General features: G+C 37.4%; 1 protein-coding gene across 1 annotated transcript; it reads left to right on the top strand.

Annotated features, from left to right (window-relative positions):
• Positions 1-245: 245 nt before the first annotated feature.
• Positions 246-1,948, top strand: LOC100009189 (eukaryotic translation elongation factor 1 alpha 1; the record flags this gene model as incomplete). Its single annotated transcript, NM_001082339.1, is given in 1 exon segment — positions 246-1,948. A coding segment is annotated over 1 exon segment (1,389 nt). The 3' UTR covers positions 1,663-1,948.
• Positions 1,949-23,978: the final 22,030 nt, after the last annotated feature.

The following is a 23,978-nucleotide window of genomic DNA, read 5'->3' as shown; positions in this document are numbered from 1 at the left end:
CCTTACAGAATGAAACACTTGAAAAGTTGGATTTTGTTAGTCCATGAATCTTAAGTTCCAAACCTTAGTAGCAACCAGAGGCCCAGTATATTCCATAACAAATTAGATGATGGTATTGGTATTCAAAAATCACCATAAATGGAGTCATATTCTAGTCTGCAAAAGCTGTCAAATGCTCAGACGTTATAATAGTGAAGGCCACCAGCTTTTTTCGCAACGGGTTTGCCGCCAGAACACAGGTGTCGTGAAAACCACCGCTAAATCAAAGCCAAAATGGGAAAGGAAAAGACTCACATCAACATCGTCGTCATTGGCCACGTAGATTCGGGCAAGTCCACCACCACTGGCCATCTGATCTACAAATGTGGTGGCATCGACAAAAGAACCATTGAAAAATTTGAGAAGGAGGCTGCCGAGATGGGAAAGGGCTCCTTCAAGTATGCCTGGGTCTTGGATAAACTGAAAGCCGAGCGTGAGCGTGGTATCACCATCGACATCTCCCTGTGGAAATTTGAGACCAGCAAGTATTACGTGACTATCATTGATGCCCCAGGACACAGAGACTTCATCAAAAACATGATTACAGGCACATCTCAGGCTGACTGTGCCGTCCTGATTGTTGCTGCTGGTGTCGGGGAATTTGAAGCTGGTATCTCCAAGAACGGGCAGACCCGTGAGCATGCCCTTCTGGCTTACACGCTGGGTGTGAAACAGCTAATTGTTGGTGTTAACAAGATGGATTCCACTGAGCCACCCTACAGCCAGAAGAGATACGAGGAAATCGTTAAGGAAGTCAGCACCTACATTAAGAAAATTGGCTACAACCCTGACACAGTAGCATTTGTGCCAATTTCTGGTTGGAACGGTGACAACATGCTGGAGCCAAGTGCTAATATGCCGTGGTTCAAGGGATGGAAAGTCACCCGCAAAGATGGCAATGCCAGTGGAACCACACTGCTTGAAGCCCTGGACTGCATCCTTCCACCAACTAGACCAACTGACAAGCCTCTGCGTCTGCCCCTACAGGATGTCTACAAAATTGGTGGTATTGGCACTGTCCCTGTGGGCCGAGTGGAGACTGGTGTTCTCAAACCTGGCATGGTGGTAACTTTTGCTCCAGTCAATGTCACAACTGAAGTCAAGTCCGTCGAAATGCACCATGAAGCTTTGAGTGAAGCTCTTCCTGGGGACAATGTGGGCTTCAATGTCAAGAACGTGTCTGTCAAAGATGTTCGTCGTGGCAACGTTGCTGGTGACAGCAAAAATGACCCACCAATGGAAGCAGCTGGCTTCACTGCTCAGGTGATCATCCTGAACCATCCAGGTCAGATCAGTGCTGGGTATGCCCCTGTACTGGATTGTCACACAGCTCACATTGCTTGCAAGTTTGCTGAGCTGAAGGAAAAGATTGATCGTCGTTCTGGAAAGAAGTTGGAAGATGGCCCTAAATTCTTGAAATCTGGTGATGCTGCCATTGTTGATATGGTTCCCGGCAAGCCCATGTGTGTTGAGAGCTTCTCTGACTATCCTCCTCTGGGTCGTTTCGCTGTCCGTGATATGAGACAGACGGTTGCTGTGGGTGTGATCAAAGCAGTGGACAAGAAGGCTGCTGGAGCTGGCAAGGTCACCAAGTCTGCCCAGAAAGCTCAGAAGGCTAAATGAATATTACCCCTAATACCTGCCACCCCAGTCTTAATCAGTGGTGGAAGAACGGTCTCAGAACTGTTTGTCTCAATTGGCCATTTAAGTTTAATAGTAAAAGACTGGTTAATGATAACAATGCATCGTAAAACCTTCAGAAGGAAAGGAGAATGTTTTGTGGACCATTTTTTTTTGTGCGTGGCAGTTTTAAGTTATTAGTTTTTAAAATCAGTACTTTTTAATGGAAACAACTTGACCAAAAATCTGTCACAGAATTTTGAGACCCATTAAAACAAAGTTTAATGAGAAAAAAAAAAAAAAAAAAAAAAAAAAAAAAAAAATAGTGAAGGCCACCAAAGACCCTGAAGTCTGAGCCCAGACCTCCAAAGTAGATGCTGTGTTCCATTGTAGCTGGTTTCATTCCTTGTTCTTGTAGGGGTCCCACTCCTGGTTCTTGTACAAGTAGAATTTCCACCAGAATTATAATAATGCATTTTTTTAAAAATTATAGCATTCAAGAACACATTGGAAAATTTCTTTGGAGTAAAGAAACCAGAAGTTAAACTTTCCAAGACAACAGAATCAGATTTTTCAGTAGAAATAAATCCATATCTACTGAGGTCAGAGCCATAGCCAAGAACTCTGTTATCTGGAGCTAACGCCCTGTATCTGCCTTGCGAGATTCCACAAACACATCCAATCCCTGAGTCCTGACCCCTCTGGTCGAGCTCAGGGCCCCAGAGCAGCATGTAGTTCACTTGTGAGTTTGGTTCAAGGATATCTAAGTCACTCTGTATGTGAACTAACACTTTCATAGAGTTTTACTCTCTCCACCCATAGCAAACGTATAAACTATGCTGATTTACTTCAAGTTTGTGCAAAACCAAAACTGTTCTTCTATAGTAATTGAATTAATTTATTCTTAATTATGAGATACCTAGTTAAGGAAGCTTGTTTTCTTAATTTGATTTTCCTGCTGAGCCTGCTCTTACAAAACCTATTGTTCTCATAATGAAGAGACTAGATGGACTTGTAACAGCCACATCTGACAACCCCCCAATTCAACTATATGCCTGAATTCCAGGCATCAAGTAGCTCTCTGATTACATCACTTGAGATATCTCTCCTAATTCAATCTGCTTTCTTGGCGACTTAGTTTTCACCAAAGAAAATTATGAGTTTTATTTCCATCTGATATTCAAGCCATCTCTTAGATCTGTTAGTCATTAAAGTTTCATTGCTATATAGAAATATGATTAATTTGACAAGAGGACAACTGTTTAGTAACAAATATGTTTTTAAGGGGCCAGCACTGTGGCTCAGCGGGTTAACGCCCTGGCCTGAAGCACTGGCATCCCATATGTATGCCGGTTCTATTCCCGGCTGCTCCTCTTGCCATCCAGCTCTCTGCTGTGGCCTGGGATAGCAGTAGAAGATGGCCCAAGTCCTTGGGCCCCTGCACCAGTGTGGCAGACCCGGAAAAAGTTCCTGGCTCCTGCCCTCGGATTGGTGCAGCTCCGGCCGTTGCGGCCATCTGGGGTGTGAACCATGGGATGGAAGACCACTCTCTCTTTCTCTCTCTCTGCCTCTCCTCTCTCTGTGTAACTCTGATTTTCTAATAAATAAATAAATCTTCAAAAAATATGTTTTTAAAACAATTTTCACATCATCTACTTATTTAAAATATCTTAAATCACAGTTTAGAAATTATTTCCTGGATTACTTATTATTTATTATTTCCTGGATTAGGCATGATAATTTTGTGCCTCCAATTCAAGTAGCCAGTCAATAAGACCAATATTTAATATTTATGATTTATGTCAGGTAAAAGCTAGAAAGAGTACATTCTCATGTTTTCTTGTCAATACAAATTCAGTTCATTATGGTGAATGTAATATAAAAGTAAACAAGATATTCCTATTAAAATCTTTATTGATATTTACGAAACAAAACCAATTTTATAATGTTGATAAGTCTTACATGTTTATTAAATAGAAAATTACTTTTCATTATTTTATTTATGGTTTATTTACTGAAAATATTCTTTCCTTCTTTCCTTTCTCTTCTGCTCATCTCCTCTATGTCTATGTTCATAATGGATATTGGTTCATATTCTTTGTTGTGTTTTTCTGGCTTTGTAATGAAGGTGATGCTGGTCTCATAGAAGAAGTTCAAGAGGATTCCCTTCCTTTCAGTTGTTTTGAGTAGCTTGAGAAGAATTGGAATTAGTTAACAAAAGTCTTGTAGAATTCAGCAGTGAAGCCATCTGGTCTGGGCTTTTCTTTATTGGTAGGGTCTTTGTTTCTCATTCAATCTCCATCTTGATCATTGATCTAATTAGATATTCTATGTTATCAGGACTCAATTTTAGTAGATCGTATGTGTCCAGGAATCTACCCAGGCCTTCTAGATTTTCAAATTGGTTGGCATGTAGCAGTTCAGAATAAATTCTGATGATTATTTTTCTTTCCTGTGGTATCCATTGTAACATCTCCTTTTCCATGACTGAATTTATTGATATGGGTCTTCTCCCCCCCCCTCCTTTTTTTAGTTAGTTGGGCCAATGGTGTATCAATTTTACTGATTTTTTTTCAAAAAAACAAGTTCTTCATTTCACTTATATTTTGTATCTTTTTTGGTTTCAATTTTGTTTACTTCTTTAATTTTAATTATTTCTTTCCTCCTACTAATTTTGGGTTTGGTTTGTTCTTGTTTTTTACCTTCTTGAGATGCACTGTTTTGATCCCTTATTTGATCTTTCCAATTTCTTGATGTATGCACTAATTTCTTTTATAAACATCACTCTTCACACTGCTTTTGCTGCAGCCCATAAAATTTAGATGTGTTTCATTTCATTTGATTCTGGAAATTTTTGACTTTTCATTTATTCTATGACCTACTGTTCACTCAGGAGCATGTTTCTAAGTTTCCATGTATTTGCATATTTTTTAGAATTTCTTAAGTTGTTAATTTGCAGCTTCATTCCACTGGGTTCCAAAAAGATTCATGGTATGATTTCAAATATTTTTTTAATTTGTTGAGACTTGCATTATTTTCCAGTATGTGGTCTATCCTAGAGATAGTTCCATGCACTGACAAAAAATTTTCTATTTTTCAACTCCATAATGAAATGTTCTGTAGATATCAATTAGGTCCATTTGGTTCACAGTGTAAATTTGCTCTATTGTTTCTTTGTTGCTTTTTTATCTAGTTGATCTGTCCACTGATGAAAGTGGGGCATTGCAGTCTCCCATTACTATTTTATTGTCTATGTCTATGTCCCCCTTTAGATCCATTAACTTTTTTTTAACTTCCAGGTGCCCCGGTATTGGGTGCATATACATTTAGTATAATCACATCTTCCTGTTGAATTGTTCCCTTAATCATTACATAATGCCTTTTTAATAGTTTTGGCATTACAATCTATTTTGTTTAATATTACGATGGCAACTCCTGATCGTTTGGCTTTCTATTAGCATGTCATATCTTTTTAGACCCCTTCTTTTTAAGTATGTGTGTATCTTTGTTGTTGAGTTGAGTTTTCTTGTAAACTGCAGGTAGATATGTCGGTTTTTTTAAAAAAAATCCATTCAGTTGGTCTGTAAATTTTAATTGGATAGCAAGCAATTTACATTCAAGTTTATCACTGATAATTAACAACTAGTTCCTGCCATTTTCCAAAAAAAATTCTTATTGTTTGCTTTGGATTTCCTTTGTATTTAGTAGGAAATGTTCTGTCTTCACATTTTTTCATAATATGACTATCATTCTGTGTTTCTTTGTGTAACACATCCTTAAGTTTCATTTGTAGGCCTGAAAGTATGGTGACAATTCTTCCAATATCTTTGTTCTGGAAAGTCTTTATTTCACCTTAATTTATAAATGTGAGCTTTGCTTGATATAATATTCTGGGTTAACAGTTTTTTTTTTTTTCCTTATAGGACTTGGATTATGTCAATCCATTCTCTTCTAATCTGTAGGGTTTCTGATGAGAAGTTAGCTGTCAGTATAATTGGAGATTCTATGAAGGTAATTTGGTGTTTCTCTCATGCACAATTTAAAATATTTTCTTTATGCTTTACTGTTAAAAAGTTGACTGTAATGTATCCTGGTGAAGATCTTGTCTCACCATTTTTATTAGTGGTTCTGTGTGCTTCCTGTACTTGGATGTCCTTTTCTTTCTCCAAATTAAGGGATTGTCCTTCTATTATTTCACTGAAAAGGTCTTCTAATCCATTTTCTTTCTTCCACACCTTTAAGAACTACCAAGACATGTATATTAGGTCATTTGATAGTATCCCATAAATCTTAAACACTATTTCAGTTTTTCTAATTTTTTCTTCTTTTTTGTCTGACTGAGGTATTTCAAAAGGTTTGTCTTCGAGCTCTGATATTGTTTCTTCTGCTTTAACACATCTGTTGTTAAGACGTTCCACTGTATTTTTTATTTGACATATTGAATTCTTCTTTCTAATATTTCACTTTGATTCCTCTTCATAGCTCAATCTCCTGGCAAAATTTTTATCTATGTCATGTATGGATTTTGTTAATACGAGAATTTGATTCTCATTGTTTGAGTAATCTTATGATCATTCTTTTGAATTCCTTTTCAGGCATTTTATCAACTTTTCCATCTTCACATTCTGTATTGAAGTATTGCGTTCCTTTTGGGGAGTTGTATTGTCTTCCTTGTTCATGTTTCTTGTATGTTCTCTGTTTAATTTTAGGCATTTGCGAGACTACTCGTAGATTTTCTGTTCTGATAGATTTTATGTTTGAAAAATACCTCTGTGATTCAGTGGAGTTCTTCTGTGTTTGTTCAGAAGTGTGTGCTGGGTGGGGTTGGGGAGCTATGGTCAGTGCTCAGGGGTGGTTACTAATGTCCAGGGTGACACCTAAGTTGGGTGTGGTAGATATTCTCCGTTGTCTATGTGGAGAGGGTGTGATCACATTAGCTCATGTAGTCACAACCTAACCTCTCTGCCAAGGTGATCAAGGCCCAGAGTAGGCCCGCAGTGGCTACACGCGCCACTCACACAGGCAAATAACCATACAGAGGATCTCTGCCGTCTTCAGTGTGATCATGGAGCTCTGGGCAATGATCCACATCAGGAACTCTAGAAACTCTTAGCCTCTGGAGCTGACACAGTGATTGGCCAGAGCTCCTGCTACATCTCATGCTCTATTGTGCAGTCTCAGAATTTCCACAGTCATAGTATGAAAGTCTCCTGCAGCCACAGGGTGCAGGGGACCAACTCTCAGCTGTGTGAGTCTGTCCAACCCTCAGAGAGAGCTGAGGCATTCCCAGAACCAGCTGCCTTTTGGTATTCCACCTGGGCCATTTGAGTAAGGATGCCTATGAGGGGAGCAGCTCAGAGCTTAATTGGGTACCACACCCCCTGCCAACACTCCAGGCCATACTCAAAATCAATGGGTACAGTGGATTCACCCTTCAGGTAAAATCTTGTCACACACACATCCAGTTACAGCAGCCTGCATTCGCCTTACTAGGATGGCACTTCTTCCCTGCTACGCACTGGGAATCCTTGTCAGGGGATGGGGAATAGATCATGTGTTCTTCCTTTGCTGGGTTAGGGGGACACTCTGGCCCCTGCTAACACTCCAAGTCAGATTCAGTGTCAGTGTGGTCCACAAGGTTCTCCATCAGGCAGTATCAGCAGGAATACCAGCTGCCACAGACTCCCTTCACCTCGTTCTAAGAAGATGGCGTGTCCTCCAGCCCCAGGCTGGAGGAGTCGCAGTGGTGTCCCCACACATTGCTGTGTGTTTGAACTGTCCATGCTGATCCACGATGTCTGAGTTCTGTCTGTAGAATTTTCACTGCAAATTTTTCTCCACTCTCCCCCGGGAGTGTAGTTTTCTTTTGTTATCTTCTCATGGTCAAAATTATCATGTCTTTGCTGATTCAGCCATCTTGGATTCTCTGCTATGTTTTCTATTTCCAGTATATCATTTTGGTTCTGTCTTAGAGTTTCCATCTCTATTTTTATAACTCTCATCTTCTCTTACATGGCATCTACTTTTACTGTTAAAACCATTAACAAAGCAATCATACCTATTCTTAATTTCATGTATGTTACTTACAGTTATGACATATTTGATTATGATTTAGATCATTGCTTCATCTAATCAGAATGTGTTTCTGCTCTCCTTTAGGCAGATGATGTACTGGATATTAAGAGTGGAGGTTAAGAAATTTCAGTATAAGAATTTATGCTAATCTAATTAGGAGTCAGGCTTTTTAGTATTTTCTGTGGGAATAGATGCTAGAAGGCTCCAAATTCTTGTTCTATAATCTCTGTTCTTTTAATTTTGCTTTTCCATCATGATATTAGTTTTCCTTACATACCTCTCTTCGAATAGTCTGTATCTTGCAGCTCTTTCAGCAATTATCCTCTTTATTAATGTGGAATATAACTGAATTGACTTAAGATGTGGGGAAAGGAGCTATTATAAAATTCTTGGTTAGATGAATTTTTTAAACAGGTACTCTGTCTTTCCATTTATATACCTTATCTCCCTGCCATGCCTCTAGACAGTTTTCTTTGACAGTAGCATTCTTTATTTCCTTGCTGCCTATGCTCCTCTTTCCCACTTTAAGCCATACAAGAAAGCTGCAGGAAGCTTATATGGTGAGAAAGTCATTCCTCCCACTTGGTTAAAAAAATATCAGGACTGTGCTCCAGCAAATTCTTTGCATTGTGTGTGTGTGTGTGTGTGTGTGTTTTCTCCTAGACAGCTGAATTTTAAAAAGATCTAGAATATCTGGGGATTTTTTCATGATATTATTCCTCCCTCTCTCCTTCTAAAGTCAAGAGGAAACATACTTCATAGTGAAAATCTGTTGGAGTCCTTGGAGAGAAAATAAGGAAAATATGTTATTTTAGTCATATTGTTTTCCCAGTAACTTATCACTATTATGTTTGTCTATATTAAGTGTCTAAAAATTGACAACAAAAGTTTAAATATTTATACCACTTGTTGCCTGGAGAAGCTTCTGTACCAGGGGAATAGATCTTGGGAGTTGTTTCTTAATGACTCTGTGTCTCTCTGGGTTTATGTGTTAACTTAACAAAAGGAGAGGCAGAGAGAGAGTGTGGGGAGCAACTCGGACTAGACTAAGTTACTGGAATTAAGACTTATTCTATGCATCTGCTCTCCCACAATATGGCGCTGGGAGAGGAGTAAACAGCTTCTACACAGCTGCCTTTCACCAACTTGACAAGCTGCAGGAGCTGCTCCTGATTGGAGGAGAGCAGCGTACTCGGCATGTGGGTAGCAGAGTTGGGATTGGTGGAAGAGGACTATAAAGGAGGAGACAACATGCACCAGGAACATCTAAGAGGAACACCTGAGCAGCCCCCGAGAGAGCCGGCCGGCGGTGTGCCGCTCCCCTGCGGAAGTGGGGAAAGTGGCAGGGGGAACCGCCCTTCCACGGAGGTGGAAGGGTCGGTAGCCAACCCGGGAAGAACCAGCAGCAAACCCGGGGAGGGCCGAGCAGACAAAAGAACAGCGCAGGGTTTAGTGTCGTTCCTCCACGAAGAGGGGGAGCGACAGAGAGAGAGAGAGAGAGAGAGAGAGAGAAGTCTTCCATCTGCTGGTTCACTCCCAATTGGCTGCAACGGCCAGAGGCGTGCTGATCTGAAGCCAGGAGCCAGAAGCTTCTTCCAGGTCTCCCACGTGGGTGCAGGGACCCAAGGACTTGGGCCATCTTATACTGCTTTCCCAGTTCATAGCAGAGAGCTGGATCAGAATTGGAGCAGGGGGGACTCGAACTGGCATCCTTATGAGATGCAGGAACCACAGGCAGCAGCTTTACCCACTATGCCACAGTGTCGGACGCAATACTGATAGTCATCAGTATTGTGAAGTGAAGCTGTTTATATGCTAGAGCTGACATTGGACATCATATATATATATACACACATATATACATACATACATATAGATGTATATATGATATATATGCATGTATATGTGTATATATGTGTACATATGATATATCATATATATGTATATGTATATATTATATGATATATGTGTGTACATTTATACATATATGTCATATATGTGCGTGTATATATATACACATGTAAATATATATTTCCTGTATTAAAATGATTTATGTTGAAGACCTGAGGATGTTCTGAATCTTTCAGGGCATAAAATTTTATTTACAGAATGGATTTTGTCTAGCATTTCTGTATACAAAACTGAAGTGTGATGATGCTCTTCTCATGAGAAAAGAAAACTACAAAGATTATTGTTTATTACTTATTTAGAAATGAATCAATTTTGTGTCATTTGGGCATCTCAAGATTTCTTTCTCATTTATTTACTAAAATGAACAGTTTCTCATATTTTTCCTTCTGAAGCTGTTTGTCATCATATTTGTTCCCTATTTAATGCATTAAATAAAATTTTACTCATACTGTCTCTTTTTAGAAAGATTCTGTTTTGCACTTTTTTGTAACTATACATGATGGGTACATTGGTATTAGACTGTGGAAGGCTATATAGTAACATCCCGAGGATATTTAATTTTATGTTGCATGTTATACTGTACCATAAGGACAGAGCAATTTGCATTATTTATTCCTGGACATCATTTATCATGTCTTTCTGCACATTTTGTTTTCTCGATTTTTTTATTTCCTAAGGATTCAGTATTGCTCTGAATCTTAAGCTAAGGTCTCACATCTTCTGTGAAGAGTTCTCACTCAGTGTTAAGAATTATCATGTTAAAACTGATTGCTCTACTGTATAATTATTGTCCTCAAAAATGGCGTGATATATAAACCTCTTCAAAGGAACGGGTGTTAGCTTATTCATCTTAGCATTCTCCATAGCTAACATTGTCTCTAGAATATTACACAAACATAATAAAAGCCTATAAATTAACTGAAATACAAGAATGACTAAAATATGACCCTGCCTCCATAGGATTCATTCTTGCAGGACAGATAAATGGAGAATAAAATTTATGTTAATAGTTGAAAACATGTATATACATAAAGAGAGAAACATTAATAAAATATACTCATGTGTAAGGAAGAAGATACACTTCTAATACATAAAGGGGTTAATCAGAATTCATTGAAGCAGATGAAATTTACTCACATTTTGAGAGGTTTAAGAGAGAAGTAGGCACTGAAAAGATGAAAAGATATTCAAAAGTAAGAGAACAGTAATGAATGAGTTCTAGAACATTGAAGGAATAAGTATCAAAGACAAGAATTTTTTCCCCAATTGATTTTAGCTTTAATTATTTAGATCTAACAGTTCCATATAACCCTGATAACAATGATTTAAAATGGAAAAAAAGTGAAAGCTTTTAAAATGATCTTGTATCTTCAAACTCACTATAGACAAGAATTGTCCTTAAAATAAGTAAAAAATAGACACTTTTGTTATGTAAATTAAGAATTTCTATTAATTAATTGGCAAAGGCTACACACTGGAGATCCTATAAAGTTTGTGATGACAATGGGGTGACTGTACTTCAGAACAATGCATTATGTACCATATAAAGAACTCTAAGAGAGCAACTGGTGGGCTTCCACATAATGAAAAGATAAAGAAATGGAAAGGCTAGTTGCCTAGTTTGACCAGTGTTATCTTTTGTGTATATGTTAAGATACTTCACTGTGCTCCATAAAAACTGGAAAAACCTTATCCATCAATCACACATTGAAAAAATTAATTAACCCAAAAGAATAGGCATCTACAGCCTTTTCCTGATTGTGCAATTTGTGAGGAGTTGTGAGACTGGAGGTCCCGCTGGTACTATTTGCAGCAGAGTCCACTCAGGCAAACACATTCTTCATCACTAGGTTTACTGGGGACAAAGAATCTCTCTTGGACCAAACTTTAATCAGACTTCTGAGCCATCTTGTAAATTGCAGCTCAACCTTGTCCATAATACTAAAGTTTCAGCTTCCCTTAGTTGAATGCTTCAGAAAATGCAATGCAGCCAAATAAGTCTACTGTTTATTCCACCCAAAACCTGTGAGACCCTTTAGTTAGTAGAATTTACTTTAGAAAAATATAGTTATAAATCTCTTGTGTGTCCCACTGAATGCATTTTCTACAACCAAGAACCTTCTCCTGAATCATCTTGAAACTGTCCCTTCGAAATGCAAAGCTCTGGAGAGATTGCTCTGATATTTTATCACTTAATCTCTATGGAGACCAGGCACCTAACTTCCATGGACTCCTTGCTCCAATTTGTCTGTCTTCTGTCCTGAGCATATGTTTGTTCTCCATTCAGATGAATGCTAGTAAGCAAACCCATATGGGCTAAACTTATTGAACAACTCCTATTTCCATTTTTGGCAATTTCCTGCTTTTCTTACTCTGCTTGTGCTACGCCCACTTTCCACAACCTCAGTCTGCCTTCCTTTTTCTATTCCCTCCTTTTCTTTCCAAAATATCTCATTACTTTGCACAGATCAGACCTGAGTTCAGTTCTGTGGAGTGTCTTTCCTCTGCTGCAGTATTACTTAATAAAAACCTATCTTGCTGTGCTTCAATAGTGGTCAGCTTGGTTTCTCTTTGACGTTAGATGCCAAATAACTACCCCCACTTGAAACCATGAATTAAACGTAAAATTTGTGATGCAGAATATGAAAGAACAATTATTGCATGACAGCTATGCAAATTCTGACATACTTTATGATCAACAACTTTTCAGAAGAACCTAGTTGACCATTACCTACTATGGAGAGAGGAAGGCAGTAGCCATAAACATAACCACCAGAGCTCTAATGCTATGGTTGGAGCCATAGCCATAGCCAAGGCCACCAAGACTGACATAAGTTCACTACAGTAGTCACCACAGTGACTCATTGTATCTATTGGATGTTGAGGATTTGTTTTACTAGCAAAATAAATGTATTAAAAATGAATATTGCAAAGAAGCCAGTGTTTTTTACATTTTTGTTTTGAAAATAAATCTCTAAATAAGCTATAGCTCTATTATTTAAGGGTAGCTTCAAATATGAAGTCTATATTTTCTTTTTTTTTTTTTCGAGTATTTATTTGAAAGCCAAAGTTACAGAAAGAGAGGGAGGGACAGATTGGGGGAGACAGAGATCTTCTATCCACTGGTTCACTCCCCAAATGGCTGCAAAAACCAGGCCTGAATCAGGCTGATGCCCAGAGCTTCTTTCAGGTCTACGATATTTATGGCAAATGACCAAGTACTTGGACCATCTTTGGCTGCTTTCTCAGCCATGTTAGCAAGGAGCTGGACTGTAAGTAGAGCAAAGTCACAAGTGGCACATTACTCACCATGATACAATGCCAGTCCCCCAACTTCCTTTTGAATTTATTGTGTCACTGTGTCCAATATTCAGTCTTTTGTGTGGAGAAATGTTTTGTGTTCAAAGTTAATGAATACACTTATCTGTACTTATGATTATGATGGAATAATCAAATCCCTTACATCAGACAGCTCAGCTGGTTGCCCAAGAATTTTCTTTACTCAAATGACACTTCCTTCACTTTAGCTGTAATAGTATATCAATTTGTGCCAGCTATCGGGTTTTATTTCTTTTAAAAATTCAACAAAACAACATGTCAATTATAAAAATTTTTGAATCATAATGTAATTTTGAAGCCAGAAACAGAACTAATTCACAGAAACAATAAATATTTAATCATCCTTTAGCTTGCCTATTCTGTGTAACAAAAATCTAACTAGGTATCTGTACAACAGTCAAATTCTATTCAAATCCTCTTAACAACAAAACCAACTTTATGCTTCTACCTTGCTTGTGGCATCAATCCCATTCCAAAGTATGGTTAAGTCATTTGTAAACCTGCAATATGTACTAACCTAACAAGTTTGTTCTTTTCACTTTCTACTGTGTTTTTATACTGCATACACTGATGGAATATGTTTTATCTCTTTCAAATATTGTAAGTTACAAATACCTGTAGAACTACTCTTTCTGTATTTGTAAATGAATCTCTATAACATGAAAGATAATCTGCCATTCTTTTTTCTTTCTTTATTTTATTTATTTGAAAGACAGAGTTACAGAGGTAGAGACAGAGACCGAGGTCTTCCATCTGCTGGTTCACTCCCCAAATGACTGCAACAGCCAGAGCTGTACCGATCTGAAGCCAGGAGTCAGGAGCTTCTTCCAGGTCTCCCATGTGGGTGCAGGAGTCCAAGGACTTGGGCCATCTTCCACTGCTATCCCAGGCCACAGCAGAGAGCTGGACTGGAAGAGGAGCAACCAGGACTAGTACCCAGCACCCCAACCGGAACTAGACCGGGGCTAGAACCCGGGGTGACGGTGCTGCAGGCGGAGGATTAGCCAAGTGAGCCACGGTGCCGGATGAAAGTCTATCTTTTCATTACACAAGTTTTATTTTAGAAAAAATCATGGTAAGCCTGTACAATTTTGAAAACATCCATGAATATATGAATATAGTTTAAAATTCTTTTGCAACAAAATAAGCTGATTCTGTTTTCCACAATCATTTTGAAATGCATCATACTTAGAAGATGCAAATATGTGTTTGCATATGTGTGTGTTTCTGTGTGTGTCTGTAGTTACATGTGAAGGTATAAAGCTAAATATATACTATTGCAAAGCAAGAGGAAATTTAAATTATATTTGTATAGAGGAGGAAATCTATATCATGGCCTATACTGTCCTGAAAGAGAAGTTCCAGTGAAGATGTGGGAGACAGGTGCAAGACTAAAAAACCTCACAGGTAAATGTTGAAGATTAAGTGCATTGTTTCCATATCAGGGAGGACCTTTGAATATAATTATTATATTATTATTATCTTTATATTACTTGAATATTATATTATGATTATTAGAATTATTAAGGATTAATTATTATGGATTATTACTATGATTCAGTCATTTTTATTTAAACAGGGAACACCACAAAATATGATATCTTTAGAATGTTTATTAGCTATTGAGATGAACTGCATATAAAGATCTGTGAAAGTCAACTTGTAATACACTTTTGGTATGTATTCGAACCTGAATATAACCTACCATACAACTCAGCCATCCCACTCCTTGGAATTTACCCAAAGGAAATGAAATTGGCAAACAAAAAGCTGTCTGCACCTTAATGTTTATTGCAGCTCAATTCACAATAGCTAGGACCTGGAATCAACCCAAATGCTCATCAACAGTAGACTGGATAAAGAAATTATGGGACATGTACTCTATAGAATACTATACAGCAGTAAAAAACAATGAAATCCCTTATTTGCAACAAAATGGAGAAATCTGGAACACATCATACTGAATGAAATAAGCCAGTCCCAGAGGGACAAATATCATATGTTCTTCCTGATCAGTGACAACTAACTAAGCACCAAAAAGGAAACATGTTGAAGTGAAATGGACACTATGAGAAACAGTGACTTGATCAGCCCTTGTCCTGACTGTTCATGTACAACTTAATACTTTATCCCTTTTAGTATTTTTTTCTGGTTGTTCTACTTAATACTATTGGTTGAACTCTGTAATTAACACACAATTATTCTTAGGTATTTAAATTTGACTGCAAAGTGATCTCTGATAAATATAAGAGTGGGAATAAGAGAGGGAGGAGATGTACAATTTGGGACATGCCAGGGGATTCCAATTCAATCCCATCAAGTTAGCATGTACCAGTGCCATCTCACTAGTCCAAGTGATCAATTTCAGTTCACAATTGATCATAATGATAGGTTTAAGAGTCAAAGGGATCACATAAACAAGACTAGTGTCTGTGAATACTAACTAATAGAATCAAAAAGGGAGAGAACGATCCAACATGGGAAGCGGGATACACAGCAGACTCATAGAATGGCGGATGTCCTAAACAGCACTCTGGCTTGGAATCAGCCCTTAAGGCATTCAGATCTGGCTGAAGAGCCCATGAGAGTATTTTAGGCATGGAAAGCCAAGACACTCTGGAAAAAAAAAAAAAAAACTACCTGAATGAAAGATCTTTGCAAGTGAGATCCCAGTGGAAAGAACAGGCCATCAAAGAAGGAGGTACCTTTCTCTGAAGGGAGGAGAGAAATTCCACTTTGACTATGGCCTTGTCTAAATAAGATCAGAGTTGACAAACTCCAAAGGCTTCCATAGCCTTGGCAACTCATGAGCCTAGGGAGATTACTGACGCCATAAACAAGAGTGTCAATTTGTTAAGTCAACAACAGGAGTCACTGTGTACTTACTCCTCATGTAGGATCTCTGTTCTTAATGTGTTGTTCAATGTGAATTAATGCTATAACTAGTACTCAAACAGTATTTTACACTTTGTGTTTCTGTGTGGGTGCAAACTGTTGAAATCCTTACTTAATATATACTAAACTGATCTTCTGTATATAAAGATAATTGAAAATGAATTTGATGTGAATTGGATGGAAGAGGGAGCAGGGGATGGGAGAGGGAGCAGGAGATGGGAAGTTTGTGGGTGGGAGGGATGTTATGGAGGGGAAAGCCATTGTAATCCATAAGCTGTACTTTGGAAATTTATATTTATTAAATAAAAATTAAAAAATTAACATCTGTATTGCAGGAGTGTACAGGAAACATTGCATAAGAGCTATGGTGTGTATCTGCTCTATTGATACCCTCAATTACTACTCTGCACATCTCTCAGTAGTGTCCCTTGATTTTTACTTTGGGTTTAACTTTGAGACTTATTTGATTAATGAGACTCAATTAAGTAGAGTGAAATTATTTACCTACATTTTTACAAATGTTTATTTTATTTTTTGTTACTCAGTATCACCATGAAAATATGGCAAGGCTTGCTGTCTATAAGCTTGTGAGAGACATGTGCAATACTCCCTAAAGTCTCCATCATCATATACAAGGAAATTCTAAGTCACCTGCATCACTGATATGCAGCTGACCACAGGCCCATGAGTGATCCAAGCTAAGGAAGCATCACCATCCAACAGACCTGGATCCTTGGGAACAATAATAAATAGTTTCATTTTAAAACAGCAAATTTGGAGTGATTTCCTATGCAATGTTTATATTTCAATAGCTAAGAGATAAAGATCCTTATGACAAATTGATAATAACTACATGAGTAATCAGTCACAAACAGAAGCATCACAAAAATTTTGGACTTTTACAGCTAACATTTTTTAAAGATTTATTTCTTTGAAAGGTAGAGTTACAGACAGAAAGAAGGAGAGACAGTGAGAAAGGTCTTCCATCCATTGATTCACTCCACAAACGACTGCAATGGCTGGAGCTGTGTTGATCCCAAACCAGGAACCAACAGATTCTCCCAGGTAACCCACGTAGGTGTAGAGGCCCATCTTCCACTACTTCCTCAGGTCATTGCAGGGAGCTGGATGGGAAGTGGAGCAGCCGGGAACTGAACCGTGCCCATATGGGATAGCAGCACCACAGGCAGAGGCTTCACATGCTACGACACGGCATTTTTGTGTCTTTGAATTCAAACTGTTTAAATGCTTGTTTCTTGCCTTTACTGTTAATCTCTTAAAATATTTCAAATATACCTACTGGGTAAAATCGTATCCCTGAAAACTCTTCAGAAGTTATAATCAGCTCAAAACCCAACACTGAATGCTGAGTTTACTGTTCTTTCATTTTTCCATCAGGAAAATGTAACCTCTGATGATCATAAATAATACATATGCTCCTCTATTCATTTGTGTGCCTTTGATCAACTAGTTCAACTCTCAACCTTTTTATAAGGTTCAGGTGAAGTAATATCTCTGATTATGTTCAGCCTTTTTGCATCAATCTTTCCACACATGTTAAGTCTATTTTGAATATTTTCCAACATTAAACTAATTTTTGTGCAGTTTTATATACTTTAGGCATAGAAAATTATTGAAGGAGAAAGCATGATAGACTTTTAGGTGTATCTCACTCATCTTCAGCTATAATCAATTTATTTACAAAATCTTTCATTTATAGTTATAATCACATCTTCTTTCTGTAATTTGCAAGATAACCTGTGCATCATTTTATCTGAAGTAATTTTATCTGAAGATATTTTCATGAGTATAAAGCATTTAAACATAATATGCAAAACAGAAGGAAATCTTAAAAATAATGAAAATAATTATAGTTTTTTATTCTTATTTTTGAAGAGGCTTCATTTTGTACAGTCACGTCCTAGATTTACTTCAGTACTGCATACTGAACTGGATGAAAAATTTAAAAGTTGCATGAGATTTATGATTTTCCCTACTATAATCATGCCTGCTTTCTCTAAGTTATCAAAAGAAATCATCACTGATGTTATGTTTTTCTTTCTTGACTGTATGGTTGAAATAATCATGAAAATCAATTAAAAACCTGCAAATAGAAGAGTTCCATACAATTGAGCGAGTGATAGTCAATAATAATATTGTTTGAGATTCACATGTAAGAAGAGAGATCTGAGGAAGACAAACATAAAAAAAAGAGTCCATCGAGAGTCTCATCATGGGAAAAAAAAGAATAACAAATAAAACTGAAAAAGAATTGATATCAGGATTAAATAAGAAGATAAAGGTACTCAAATGTCTAGAAAACAGTAGAATCATTTAAATTTGAAGAGGCACTGGATTATAATTTAGATTATTTAAATTAGAAGAGACACATATTAATATGTGATTATGTCTTTGGCTTCTTGAAAGACGCATGCCATCAAGGATATTAAAGTCAGAGCAGTCCTCTTTCTCTCTCTCTCTCTCTCTACCTCCCTCTTCTTCTCTATTCATCTCAATTCCACAAGGTGCATTGGCACAAAGAAAGACTCCCATTCTCCTACAGGGCTGAAAATTGTTAAGAATGCATAATGACCCTGAAAAAAGTACAGATGGTATGCATTTCTGAAATTATGTAGTTCTGCTGGGTTTCAAATTAATCGAAGCCTGAACTGAGAAAAATTCCTATCACCTGAAGGATTTACAATCCTAATGTGTCAGAGAGTATCGTGTATAAGGGAACGCAGTGTGAAGTTAATCTTTCTGTAGAAAGGAAAATTGTACATTACAGAAACTTGAAAGTCAATTGTGTTGAAATGAATAAAAGGAAAAGAACCCAGGGTTTTTGTTTGTGAATATTTAGTACAGATTCTGTGCAGAATTATCACAGAATATAAAAATAAAGAGGCTACATGTCAGTTATGTCTCAGGAATGAGCAATGAAATTCTCGTTCAAAAACATGGGACTTGGGATTTCAATATCTTCAAAAACATGGCTCAGTGGATTAAGCCACTGCTTCTGGTGCTGGCATCTTTTATCAGAGTGCTGGTTCATTTCCTAGATACTCCACCTTTGATCCAACTTCCTGCCAATGCACCTCAGAAGGAACCAGAAGTACTTGGGCCCTTGCTACTCAGGTAGGAAGACCTGGATGGTGTTCCTGGCTCCTGGATTTGGCTATGTGGGGAGTGAACCAGTATCCAGGAGATAACTGCACAGCAAACCACTTTCTTTCACTCTACCTTTCAAATAAATAAGTAAATAATTCCTTAAAAAATAAGTATCCCCTGATTCAAAGTGTGTAGATCACATTGCAATTTTTTTTCACACTCATTCCAAAAACATAACATGATATTGAATTAAACAAAAGAATTGAGAGTCAATACATAAAGAAAAATATACACAAAAGTGATGAGTGACTAAAAGTAATATTCTGTTTTCATTAAAATTCAAGGTAGCCATATCCTCCACAGGGAGAGAAACGGAAGTAGCCATAGCCATAACCACCAAATCCTCTAAGGCCATAGCTGGAGTCACAGCCATAGCCCAGGCCACTGAAACCACCAAGGCCATAGCCAAAGCTACTGAAATAATTGTCATAGTAGTAGGTCATTGGGTCATGGTTTGAGAATTTGGTGAAAGTTGAATTTGAGTTCTTGAGAATGAGTCATCATTTGCCACTGGATATTTATATTCCTTCAATGTGGATCTGATGACCCAAAATAAAGAAGTGTTACTATCTTCAAAAATTCATTTTTGGTGAAAAATAGTTGTATGAAGTCATACCTTCCTTATTGAATCTAGACATTTTCCTGTGGTATTAGATTAATTTTCATTATTCAGAAACGGCTTTACTATTGTTGTTTTCAAAGCTTGTTTTCACAAATGTCTACATCTACATCTTAGGAATAAGCTTACATTTCCTCAGATAGCCTGAGACTATTACCATTGTCAATGGTGTCTGCATTTTCTCTCTGATAGAACTTCCTTCAAAGATAATGTCTTCTTCCATATTTGAATAAATAAGATAATATAAGATATGTTAAATTCTCCTAAATGAATGAAAATTACATGAAAGAAATATTATATATTTTATTCTTGAGGCTTAACACTCTACTTTGTAGAGATAAAACACATGCAATTGGCCATTCATATCCATGGGTTTCAAAACCATAGAATCAAATATCTACAATACTGGAACAATATTTATTGAACATATATAGCATTTGTTCCTCAGTATTATTCCCTAAAAATGCAGTATAACATTTACATATAGTTTACATGGTATTATTATATAAGACAAACAAATTTATAGTGATTAAAATATAATAAAATAAGCTTTGTTTTCAGATAAGGGAAATGAGCCTCTCAGATCTGGAATGCATCCACAGGGAGGTCTTGAAACCAAAACCTCTAGAACCTGAGGGATAATTGTAGATCCAAATACCACTTGGGAGTGTGTACAAAAGTCAAAACATTGTTACACTGATTTCAAGAGTGACTTAAGAAATTAACTACTGGGACTGGCACTATCACGCAGTGGGTTAAAGCCCCAGCCTGCAATGCCGGCATCCCATATGGACGCCAGTTCGAGTCCTGGCTGCTCCACTTCTGATCCAGCTCTCTACTGTGGCCTAAGAAAACAGCAGAAGATGGCCCAAGTCCTTGGGCCCCTGCACCTTTGTGAGAGACCTATATGAAGCTCCTGGGTCCTGGCTTCAGATCAGCTCAGCTCTGGCTGTTGCAGTCATTTGGGGAGTGAACCAGCAGAATGGAAGACCTCTCTGTCTCTCTGGCTCTACCTTTCTCTTTCAAATAAATAAAATAATTCTTTAAAAAGAAAGAAATTAACTACTAAAATGTCTTGCAAAAGAATTCTGCAAAAGGTGAAAAATGAGATGCACAAGGAAAGAGGTACACGAACATCAAGATTGAAAGTAGAGTAGAAGACTCCAACAAGGAACAAGAGTGTGGGTTTATGATCATAGATAAAGGCAAGCAATCTGTACCATCACTGAACAAAATAATACGATCATGGCATAGAACTTAGGCAAGGAGTAATTGATGGACAATTTGGATCATGAACTACATTCCATGTTGTTTTGGGCACTGACATCAGGAAAATGAGGTTTCAGGAATACATATTTTCTGTGCAGTGTGGATATTAGGGCAAATTTTCTATCAAGAAAACTTTAAAAAATGTTTTATATTTATTTGAACTGTAGAACAATAGAGAGTGAGATTACACTTCCTGGTTTATTATCCAAATGCCTACAACAGCCAGGACTGGGCTAGACTGAAGCCAGGAGTTAGGAACTCCATCCAGGTATCCCACGTGAGTTATACAAACGAAAGTAGGTGACCCATCATCTACTTCCTCCCAGCGTATGCATTAGCATAAGGCTGGATTGAAAGCAGAGCTGAGACTTGAACCAGGAGCTCAATATGGCATGCGGGTGCTCTTAGCAGAATTCTAATGCAATGCTCCACATACCCATCATGAGAGCAAACTATTTGAGAGCAACCATTGACAGTGTCTGGCTTTATGATGAAATAAGACATGTATATTAAAGTTTTTTATTCTTTTTTTTTTTTTTTGACAGACAGAGTGGACAGTGAGAGAGAGACAGAGAGACAGAGAGAAAGGTCTTCCTCTAATGGCCGTCGCAGCCTGCGCGCTGCGGCCGGCACACCGCGCTGATCCGATGGCAGGAGCCAGGTGCTTCTCTTGGTCTCCCATGGGGTGCAGGGCCCAAGCACTTGGGCCATCCTCCACTGCACTCCCTGGCCACAGCAGAGAGCTGGCCTGGAAGAGGGGCAACCGGGACTAGATCCCGGTGTGCCGGCGCCACAAGGTGGAGGATTAGCCTAGTGAGGCACGGCGCCGGCCTGAAGTTTAAATGTAACACATACTATTAAAATTCATGTCATTTGAGTATGCTTTGGGAGGCCCATATGAACTTGAAAATTCTGGGCAATATATTTCCTTGTTTCAGGGTGCTGCATTATATCCTGTTTGGTTGACATTATTAAAAAAAAAAAAAACATTAAAGATATCAGTACTAGGTCCTAAGATTTCTATTCCTTTCTTGTATAAGCTTATGTTAAAGTTCATTTCTTTTCTGAAGCACAACAAAATACTGCTTGTCAACAATCAACTGTCAGATAGGTTATTTGAAAATGAGAACACATCAATGGCAATGTAGTAATATTTTTAATATTTTTAAATTTTTTATTTATTAAAATAAAGGACATAGATTTCATATATTTCATAGGTACTGATACTTTCTCCCTTTCTCCTCCTTCTTTTTTCTCCCATAAAAATTTTTTATTAACTTTATAATCATTGCCTTAATGCTCATTTAAATAAAGAATTCTACATGCTTAAAATAGTAGGATGACTGTTCCTCTGGAATATAGACAAGGATTATAAACAGTAGTCAAATCACAAGATCCAAACCCAAAAAGATAAATATCATATGTTTTTCTCTGATTTTTGGTAACTAATATATATGGTACAAAAAAACTTAATCTATATGAGTTAAATTGATATCTTGTGATTTTTTTTCTAACGAAATTAAATATTTTGAATCTCAAAATAGCTTTGGGAAATCTCTTTGAAACTTGGACTCTGAATTAATATACAATTACTACTTATATAAAAGGAAAATTTAGGATGTTTCTTGGTAATTGCAAGAATATATAAATATAAATTATATTAAAATGGCATAAATACATTAAATAATATCCATCAAGAAGTTACTTTCATTTCCAACCAAAGAAGTAGCACAGATGAAAATAGTCTGAAATAACACTTTTGCTACATTTCTAGACAAATGTATATCTAACCAAGATCAAGGAATTTATTCAGGTCATTAGAACTGAAAATGTGCCTCAATTTGCATTACTTTTCTTCATTGTCATTCATATAATCAGTCTGCATGATATTAGTGAAATATATCTTCTTACATTCCTCATTTTCTATTCCAGATGGCATATCCAGGCACAGACTTTGAATAGGAACTTCTTTGACAAATGCCAGGATTACTATAGAAGCATTTTATTTTATTTTCAATTATCTTTCTCTTAAAAAAATGCAATTTTCTATCTTATACTCTCTTTGAAATTTACTGGAAAATAAAGTAAAAACATTTTTGCACTTGTTATTAATTCCTCATATGCTATACTCCATAATAAAATAACCCCAAAATGATCCTCATGCTTCAGTTTCTTCATTGTTCTAAGAAGATAATTTTCATCTCCTTTCCAGTAAAATTGTACATGCTAATTTCCTCTTCAGCTACGCCTTTCTCTAATGTCTTTAAATTTAACATTTTTTGGATGGAGCAAAAAGAACAAGGATTCAGATATTGCAAAAAAAGGATACAGAAGAAATCTTTAGTCCATAACACATCAGGGGTGAGGATGCCCAGCTGGTCAAAAACATGAATCACTACAGATGATTGTGTTTTCAGCAAAACCTAGGGGAGTAATATCTTCCACAGGAAAACGGATGGATATATCTATAGCAGTAACCATCATAGACTCCGTGGCCATATCTGGAAGTACAGCCACAGCCCAGAGCATTGACACCACCAAAGCCATAGCCAAAACCACCAGATAATCCTTGGTCACATCTGGAACCATAGCCATGGCCCAGGCCACTGAAACCACCATGACCGTGGCCAAAGACACCACAGTGATCGTTGTAGTAGTAGCTCATTGTGTCAGGGCGTGAGGACTTGGTTCGAGGTTGAAGGTGAGTCTCCTGAGAATGAAAGTAATCACCTGCAAGTAGGCTTTTATACTCCCCCAGTGTGGGTGTGGTCAACCACAAGGAACAACTGTCACTCTTTGAAAAGTCATCTTTGCTGGAAAATGATACAATTAAGACACACTTTTCTTATTAAGGATAGATCCAAATATGTATGAATCATTGTTCCTTTTAATATAAGTTAATTTTCATACCCCAGAACCAGACTTAGCATTGAAGAGTTACGTTCATGTCTTCAAAGTGTACGTTTTCACAGATTTCAATAGCTATATCCTAAGATTTAGGCCATCTACATCTGATACTCTGAGAAGTTTTACCATTGTCAAC

The sequence above is a fragment of the Oryctolagus cuniculus genome, chromosome 4 (assembly GCF_051225735.1).
Source record: "Oryctolagus cuniculus isolate XC-2025 breed Fujian yellow rabbit chromosome 4, ASM5122573v1, whole genome shotgun sequence".
NCBI lineage: Eukaryota > Metazoa > Chordata > Mammalia > Lagomorpha > Leporidae > Oryctolagus > Oryctolagus cuniculus.
This window is presented reverse-complemented; position numbering and strand designations above follow the sequence as displayed.